This window comes from Vanacampus margaritifer, chromosome 5 (genome assembly GCF_051991255.1).
Source record: "Vanacampus margaritifer isolate UIUO_Vmar chromosome 5, RoL_Vmar_1.0, whole genome shotgun sequence".
Lineage (NCBI taxonomy): Eukaryota > Metazoa > Chordata > Actinopteri > Syngnathiformes > Syngnathidae > Vanacampus > Vanacampus margaritifer.
Genome location: NC_135436.1, coordinates 25117565 through 25127100, shown reverse-complemented (window position 1 = coordinate 25127100; position 9536 = coordinate 25117565). Strand labels below are relative to the sequence as shown.

General features: G+C 37.8%; 1 protein-coding gene across 1 annotated transcript; it reads left to right on the top strand.

Annotated features, from left to right (window-relative positions):
* Nucleotides 1-2087: 2087 nt before the first annotated feature.
* Nucleotides 2088-8495, top strand: paf1 (PAF1 homolog, Paf1/RNA polymerase II complex component). Its single transcript, XM_077566821.1, has 14 exons — nt 2088-2468; nt 3228-3260; nt 3339-3431; nt 3511-3632; nt 4311-4377; nt 4472-4573; nt 4728-4833; nt 5311-5379; nt 5486-5589; nt 5670-5786; nt 5862-5990; nt 6887-6992; nt 7087-7156; nt 7254-8495. Exons 1-14 carry the CDS (start codon nt 2422-2424, stop codon nt 7712-7714), a joined length of 1626 nt encoding a protein of 541 aa, XP_077422947.1. The 5' UTR covers nt 2088-2421; the 3' UTR covers nt 7715-8495.
* Nucleotides 8496-9536: the final 1041 nt, after the last annotated feature.

The window sequence follows — 9536 nt, the reverse complement described above, 5'->3', positions numbered from 1 at the left end:
TCTTAGATATTGTGGTTGCAAATACCTCTGGGCAGCGAGGCCAACAAAAACATTGAAGGAGCTGCAGAAATTTCTAGCAAGTAGCCTAATGGCTGTTTACTATATGTGACAATGATTTTCTGCCTTCTTGAAGACGTCCTCATAACATCAAATGTCAAAAGAATTAACACATAACCAGTGTTCTTCAAAAATGCTGGGGGAAAAATGTTGATAAAAACCCATTTTTATTAAATGATTAATCAAAATTCTAAGATGTGATTAATCTGATTAAAAAATTCAATCGTTTGACAGTTCGAGTTATAATGTAAAGAAACCAAGGTTGAACTTTATGGTCACAATTCCAAACAATTTGTCTTCAACACTAAAATAACATCATACAGTGAAACAAGGCGGTGGCAGCATGCTTTTAGACCATTGGGGTTTTATCTAGAAAGGAAACAATTGTAATTAAAAAAAAAAAAAACCTACTAAAACATCTGATGTTTATTTGGGGTTAAACAAATGTACCTCTGAAGGTGATTGTTGGCTCCAATTTAACATTTGAATGTGATTACAATAGTTCATTCTGAGCACAGCTATATACCCAGTTATGAGAGGGTGTGCACAATTTTGCAAACAGCATGATCTCAGCTGTTTATTTCCATTCTAAAAAAGATGTATAGTTTATAGGTCCTATTATTGGCGTGAAAAGTTTTGAAATGATTTATCTTGGTTTTTATATTTTTATACCGTATTTCAAAAAATGGTACTTGAACAAGGGTGTTTTGACTTTTGGATATCCTCTGCTTAGCACGCATTTTGTGTGTGTTTTTTTATGCTACCTTCTCAATGTCAAATTGTACTGAACCTTTGTTTTCTACAACAGTGCATTTTCAGATGATTCTGGCCAGCTGATATACATGCTGAACAGGTATGGACCTTGTTTTGATAAGTGTAAAAAAAAAAATGTTTTAAAGCACTATATCAATAAAATTGAGTTGAGATTGATTGAGTGCGCCAGTGGCTTTAAAAAGGAAGTTGTCCAAAAAATTCTGTACATTAATATGAACTATGCGACCCCACTAGTCTAAACACGGTATTCTGATTAATATTGTGTTTGTGGAATATGAATTAAGCAGCAAAATCCACCTGTTTTTATCCATCTCAGTGGCCGGCTATTTTGCCACATGCTATCGACTGAAAATGACATCACAGTGCCTAGAAAAGTGCAGAAAGCAGGTGAGCTGTGAGTGTGGCCATCCCTCAGGAACTGTGACGTCATTTTCAGTGGCAAAATGGCTGCCCCTGATAATGGATTTTGCTGCTTAATTCATATTCCACAAGCGCAATATTAGTCCGAATACTGTGTTTAGAAAAGTGGCGGCACATATTTTTAGTGTCATCTCGTCTTGTGTGTCTTCACAGAGTTGATTCCCACTTGCAGAGAGAGATGTAGCCCTGGCACATGACAAACATCCGGAAACGATTCCTGAATGCACTCTTTTGATTTGTGTGCAAGCACACTGCAGTTTTTTTTTTTATGCTAATGCCGTCCTCTTGTATATTTAACTGTAGTAGGTGCACACTGATCAAAACGGTGGCCAAAGAGCTGAGAAGGAGCTCTGTGTGAACCGCTGCTGTAATGTTTATTGTTTGTCTTTTTGGAGGCATGAGTGCTGCTGGAAAAATGATTAGCGACTACTTTTTGTTAAACTCATTTTAATTTTGTAGGATTTGCACAAAGATGTTTTTTTTTTGTTTACTGAAGTTCTATGCAGCTGAAGTTGTCACTATTTAAAGCCATGTATGAGATTTAAATCAATATTTCCAGTAATGTTAATGCCAACATCTCGTTTTGTTAAGAATTGTAAATGTACATATCACAGGTGAGCTATGATCAAATACTAACGTCTTGTAATGTCTTTTAATTGTTAACAAGATTGTACCTAAAGAAAATCTACATATCCATCCATTTTCTATTGTCTTCATTGTCAGCTCATTTTATATTGACAAATATAAATTTATGCCCACATTCAGTGCTTTGGACAATGTAGAGTCAAAATAACACACTTTTCAATGCTCAGAAAAAAAATCGACAAAACAAGAATTTTAAACGTATGTAAAATTGTTAATTTTGCTGAAATTTTTTATCATTCACACTAAATCCATTACGAATTCGTTATTTTAAATGAATGACCCCCGAGTTCACCCAACCCAAGCCTTGTGTTCCACGTCAACAGACAACAGGGGGCGCTCACAAAAACAGCGACTATGTTTTATTAGAGCGGTTCAGTGAAGTCCTTCCGGTACTAAACATTACCCTCGGCAAATGGAGGGTAAATTTCGATAGTGTCGCTTTTCTTTACCTTTGTTCGGAGGTATCCACTCGTCGTATTTATTCGACGGGGCTATTATTTAAAGCGCGCACCGTTTTGTGCTATCATGGCGCCGACGATCCAGACGCAAGCACAGCGCGAAGACGGCCACAGGTAAAAACACGTTACGTCTTTTAGAGCCGCTGCTAGTTTGCCACTTAGCCGAAGTTTAATCAGTGACTAACCTGTCAGGCTGTCAGATTAGCGAGTATGATGGGTTTATGTTGCAAAACGAGGCATATATGTTATTATTTACTTATATTATTGTAATCCGCTGTAACGCTAGGCACAGTTTGAACATTGATTCCACCTCTTGCATTGTCCTACTTCCACGTATCCAACCTTACAAATAATCACAAAATTCAAGATACTGTATTCGGGCTACTATTCTTCCTTCGCATTTCAAAAATCACCACCAGTTTTTAGTTACATTAAATATTTGTGTGAAAAACACTTCTCATATGCAAGTAAATGGATTTTTGTCCAAACAAATCACCCATCTTCTGTTAAACTTTATACTTTCTGTTATAATAAACTACTAGTTTATTACGATATTTCTTGTTTCTGCCTTTTTTTGTCTTTTAGTTAGCAGACAGAAGGTCTAAAGTTCTCCTGCTAAAATGTCTTGATAGTTTGTTTTCCAGTCAATGATAGAACGTCCAGACCCTGAGTTAGCAAATCAGACTATTTTGTATTGACTTCGATGAAGCTCTGATCAAATTTTAGGACTGATTTATGGATGCACTGTTGTCAAAATCTTGTAAACCGACATCCCCTGCCCTGTATTAATTCACAATGACACTGAGTTATTTAGTCACTTTTCAAGTGTTTCGTTTTGTTTGTTTTTCTATCTCTTTTTCCCCACTCTTTTAGTCGGCAATCATCGCACAGGACTGTCCCAGAGAGGTAAGTAGTGTTGGTACGTATTTTACTGATGTAGGTGAAAATAACTTGTAAATGACAGACATTTTGTGTCTATGACAGGTCGGGTGTGGTCTGTCGAGTGAAATACTGCAACAGCCTGCCGGACATCCCGTTTGACCCCAAATTCATCACATACCCATTTGATCAGCACCGGTACTGTAAATGCCACTTTCTATAATAACCATTATGGACATAACCCCACTAAGTAGCTTTCTTGTTGCCACGGTAACAGGTTTGTACAGTATAAAGCCACGTCTCTGGAGAAGCAGCACAAGCACGAGCTCCTGACCGAGCCGGACCTCGGTGTCACTATCGATCTCATCAACCCGGATACGTACCGCATAGACCCTAACAGTAAGTCAGCTGTCATGTAATCATGGCCTCCATTACACAGGAAGCAAAGTTAACTCACTCACTGCCATAAATTCATTTAAAAAAAAGATTATTAAAAATTAGGGGCGACAGGCGATAACATTTTGTAATTAATTGCATGACTTAACTGGTTAACTCACGATTAATCATAAATTTTATATCTGTTCTAAATGTACAATAAAAACAATTCTAGGTTTTCATACTCTTAACAAAAGTGGGAAAAAAATGTTAAACTAATAGAAATAGTTTAAATGAATTTTTTCAATGGCAATGAATGAATAAAAAAAGAAGAAGAAAACATTATAAAATATTTGGGGCGTCAGGCAATTAAAATTTGTAATCAGAATTAATTGCATGACTTCACTAGTTAACTCACAATTAACCACCCATTTTATATCTGTTCTAAATGTACAATAAAAAATTCTAGGTTTTCATACTCTTGTTAATAAAAGTGGGAAAAAATGTTAAACTAATAGAAAGAGTTCAAATGAATTTTTGACGTCTATAGCCGTCAATGGCAGTGAATGAGTTAAATACAACTCAACTGTGCTTTGTTATTCTTTTGCAAACCAATAGAGGCAGCACACTTTTCTCAACTCTTATTCCAGGTGATGACATCATGGTTTTATTGTTTTTACTATTGTGATTATTCCCCCCCAGTACCCTTGGATCCAGCTGATGAAAAACTGCTGGAAGAGGACATCCAGGCTCCGTCCAGCTCCAAGAGGTAAAGCTACAAAGTTGAGCTCGCCGAGATTGCATGTTTGGAGATTTTTACTTATTTTTTTATTTTTATTATTATTATTTTTTCACTCTTTTAGATCCCAGCAGCACGCCAAGGTGGTGCCGTGGATGAGAAAGACGGAATATATTTCCACAGAGTTCAACAGATACGGCGTCTCCAATGAGAAAGTGGAAGTCAAGTGAGTTGACGATCAAGTGGGAATGTATGCATGCGTTTACAGTATGTATGAGAGAATATTGACTGTGTGTGTGTGTGTGTGTGAAAACAAAAGAAAGTGTGTAAGCGTGAGCGGGTACAAAAGCTTTCCAACCTGAACGTGTGTTTGTGTTTAGGATTGGCGTGTCTGTCAAACAGCAGTTCACAGAAGAGGAAATCTACAAGGACAGAGACAGCCAAATCTCCGCCATCGAGAAGACATTTGAGGACGCACAGAAACCGGTGCGAGAACACTCAGTTGTACACCCCTTCAAATTGCAATTCAGTAACCCGGTCCTATTTATGTATTTATTTATTTATTTGGGTGTGCGTTAGCGTCATTTAGAACAGATATAAAATTTGTGATTAATTGTGAGTTAACTATTGAAGTCAATTAAAAAATGTAATCGTGTGATGCGATTAGAAAAAAGAAAAGATTATTAAAAATTAGGGGTGTCAATCGATATTTTTTTTAAATTGTAATTAATCGCATGACTTCACTAGTTAACTCAGGATAAATCACAAATCTCACAAAAAAATCTAGGTTTTCATTGTCTTGTTAACAAAAGTGGGAAAAAATGTTAAACTAATAGAAATAGTTACAATGATTTTTTTTTTAACGTCTGTAGCTGTCAATGGCAGTGAATGAGTTAAAAAAAATTGAAGTGCCGTAACTTCTACATTCTTGGTACATATCTCAAAACATTTGTTTGTGTTCAGATTGTGCAGCATTACAGCAAACCCCGAGTTACCCCAGTGGAGGTTCTGCCCGCCTTCCCAGATTTCAAGGTAAACTGATAACTTTTCATCTGCTCTGACATCTATTGTTACAAAGAAAAAAAGTAGCAGCTAGTCGCGTATTGCCGATTACAATGTCTTCCCTGTGCCTCGCCAGATGTGGATCAACCCGTGCGCTCAGGTCATCTTCGACTCGGATCCCGCTCCGAAAGACATGTCGGGACCGGCGGGCGTGGAAATGATGTCTCAAGCCATGATCAGGTAGCGTCAAATCAGACCCGCCGCCTGCATATGAAACGATTGGACGCAGGACTGACAAGTGATGAACGCGTTCCACGCAGAGGCATGATGGACGAGGAAGGAAACCAGTTTGTGGCCTACTTCCTGCCCAACGAGGACACGCTTCGCAAGCGTAAACGGGACGTTGATGAGGGGCTGGACTACATGCCGGAAGATCTGTAAGGAAACGGCAAGACTCAAAGTCGCACGGTTGGGTGCGCTTGAGATTTCAAGCCACTTCTTTGCCTTTTCAGCTACGACTACAAGATCGCCAGGGAGTACAACTGGAACGTGAAGAACAAAGCCAGCAAAGGGTACGAGGAGAACTACTTCTTTATCTTCAGAGATGGAGACGGGGTTTACTACAATGAGCTGGAAACAAGGTACACTCATCCAAAAAAGCACACACACAAAAAACATACAAGTTCAAGAAAAAGCAAATCATGCTTGTGGAGTTAATAAATTCTTAAGATGCTTTGTTTTTCACAAAAAAAATTTGGGTTGAACACCAAATCCACTGGAAAACCTTTGTAAGCATTAACCATATATATATATTTAAAAAAAAAAAAATCATTATAGTGAGGCTATTATTATTTAGAATCTTCCATTATTATATACATTTTTACTGTTCCAAATATAAGTTCAAATTTTGCTAATGTTATTATTAGTAATATTAGTATTTTTAAATGTATTATTCGTCATAGTAAGATCATTATTGCATTAATTTAAAAAATGTTTTTAAACCTTCATTATTTTTCATTGTTTGTATTATTTAAAATGCGTTAGTTATCATTCAAAGATATAGTTTTTATTATTAATAATTAGTTTTTAAAATGTATTCGTCATTATTTTATGTTTGAAATGTTATTTAAATGTGCATTAATTTCAATTAAGTTCAAAATAAATGATTAAATGTAGTGTAATTTTAAATGTGATAATGTTTTGTTTTCAAATTTGCTATTAGTTTGTGTGATTATCTTAACAGTTTCTTTAAAATTTTAAGGTCATGTTAAAGCTAAGTTGTTTATAATACTTTTTTGTTATATTTTAATCCATTTATTCTAATTACTCTAAATTTTTATTACATTTCAAATATTTTGAATTTTCTGTATTTATACTGAAAATGTTATTTTTCATGTCTTTTAATGTCTGATTTATTTTTCTGTTTTTATTTGAACTCCTTTTCATCATGCACTTTTGAATCCATTTTTCTTGTTGTTGTTGTTATTGTGCCAACGGGCGTTGTGCGTTGATACGGCGTGTCGTCTGCGTACCGCAGGGTGCGTTTAAGCAAGCGACGGGCCAAGGCGGGCGCCCAGTCCACCACCAACGCCGTGCTGGTGTGTAAGCACAGAGACATGAACGAGAAGGAGCTGGAGGCCCAGGTCAGTCTCCATCTTGAACCCTTTTGCCATCTACAGTACATCAGCCTCGGGTTGCTTTTTACGACTAATGACTCTTTGGCGGGTTGACTGGCAGGAAGCTCGTAAAGCTCAGCTGGAGAACCACGAGCCAGAGGACGAAGAGGAAGACATGGACAAGGACTATGGTCAGTCATCCGATTATTCTCTCGATGCGGCGGTACGAGGACGTAAAAATATTTGGCGCGTTTTATTACTTTTTATTTTTCGCCTGTTTCCCTCCAGGCGATGACAAAGAGAGAGTCAGCGGCAGCGAGGCCGACAACTCCGCCAGCGATTCGGACAGAGATGACGAAGAGCCAGGGAAGCGGGCGCGAGATGAAGATGAAGACGACGAAGACCGAGACGGGGCGGCCAAGATTAACCAGAACAAGAGGAGGCGGTCGAGCGGTAGCGAGAGCGGCGAGGACCGCACCCGCGAGATGCGCGACGAGGAGGAGATCTTTGGGAGCGACGACGACGGCGGCGCCGACAGCGACGACAACGAGCCCAAGAGGAGCAGCGGCGACGAGGGCAGCGACGACGATGATGAGGGAGGGGAAAGAGGAGGGGGAGGAGACAACAGGAGTCGCAGCGCCTCTCCGGCTCACAGCGAGCGCAGCAGCGACCACTCGGAGGCTCAGGCGCAGAGCGGGAGCGGCAGCGAGAGGGCGTCGGATTCCAGCGACGCCAGTGACTCGGAATGATTGCATCATGATACACAAACCTGCCAGTACTTTTGGACTGGAGCTATCGCTACTTTTAACTCATTCACTGCCATTGACGGTTATAGATGTCAAAAATTCATTTCAACTATTTCTATTATTTTAACTTTTTTTCCCCCACTTTTTGTTAACAAAAGTATGAAAACCTAGAATTTTTTTAATTATACATTTAAAACAGATATAAAATTTGTGATTAATAATGAGTTAACTAGTGAAGTTATGCGATTAATTACAATAAAAAAATGTAATCGCTGACGCCCCTAATTTTTAATAATCTTTTCATTTTTTTTTTAAACGTGTCAGGCAATTTAAATTTTTGATTGTAGTTAACTCACTATTAATCACAAATTTTTATATCTGTTCTAATTGCACAGTATTTTTTTCCCTAGGTTTTCATACTCTTGTCAACAAAAGTGGAAAAAATGCTAGATAGAAATAGTTCAAATGAATTTTTGACGTCTATAGCCATCAATGGCAGTGAATGAAGAATTAAGAATCTGTAGATGTAGCTGGTACACCTTGTTGCTATGCGGACCTCATTCTTTTATTTCTTTTGTTTTTGGGGCAGCAGTTAAATTGTTTTTTTAAATACCCTCTGAAAAATGTACCCTCTGATTTATTTTTTTTACAATATGTAATGGATTTAAAAACAATAAATATCACATTCATTTTTCAAAATTCCACTTATTTCCTGTCCTTCAACGGAATCCAATTAGTGTTACTTTCAAAGCAGGCCACAATAGACCCTTTTCAAGATGACGTCACAGACTTCTGGGTGGCGAGGGATGGAGCGGTCTCCGATTGCGCCACACGTTTGTCACTTGACAAAGGCAAAGTGATTGCAAAAACAGGGTGAAGGACTTCCTTGTGTGAAGTGTCAGTTAAAGGATGCTGCATTGGGTATGATGTAGGGCTGAATGATTTTGAAATATTGATTTTTTTTCAAATTCATTTGAACTATTTCTATTAGTTTTAAAAACAAATCAATTTTTATTAAGAGCATGAAAACCTAGATTTTTTTATTATACATTTAGAACAGATAGTAACGAAAGTGGGAAAAAATGTTAAACTAATAGAAACAGATTTTAAACTGAGGAAGTAAAATTGTGAGTAAATTGACAAAAGATTCTTTCAGTATTGATACTTTGTGATTTGCCTCGAGATTCTTCAGTTGTGCCATGGCTCAAAAGTTGGAAGAAACTTAAAAGACAGATACAAAGTCGAAAAGAGTGATCCGACATGTTACAATATTATACTGGAATTGCATCACTTGTACCCACCATTTTCCTGTTGCTTTAACCCCACTCGGGCTTTCCGACTGTGACAGTCAGCAAAAGAAAATTAACATTAATAGTGTCATTCTACTCGCACGCACACACACAGGCGGGTTTGTTTTACTATCTTTCTGGGGCCATCTCATTGACATAATGCATTTCCAAGACCAAACACACACACATGCAGACATGCTCGCTCACTAAATACAATGCAACTTATTTTTTATTGATTGTTTTGCAGTTCAGTTCTAGCAGGAAGAACCTGTTGACTACGATGGTGTGTTCCCTAAACCTCGTAAAAAGAAAATTTCTGAGCCCTGCACAGAAAATGTTTGGGAACGCACACTCAAAGTCAAATTTTGGGGGACATGAAAGTTCTCTGACATAGATAAACAAAAATGTCAAACTGTAACTTAGAACAAACACTTTGAGGTCTGACTACGGCAGCTCAAGAGAAGATAAATTTTTGATTCTCCCGTCAGTCTGCGGTTAACAGAACACAAATATATTTCCAAAACAGCTACATTCTC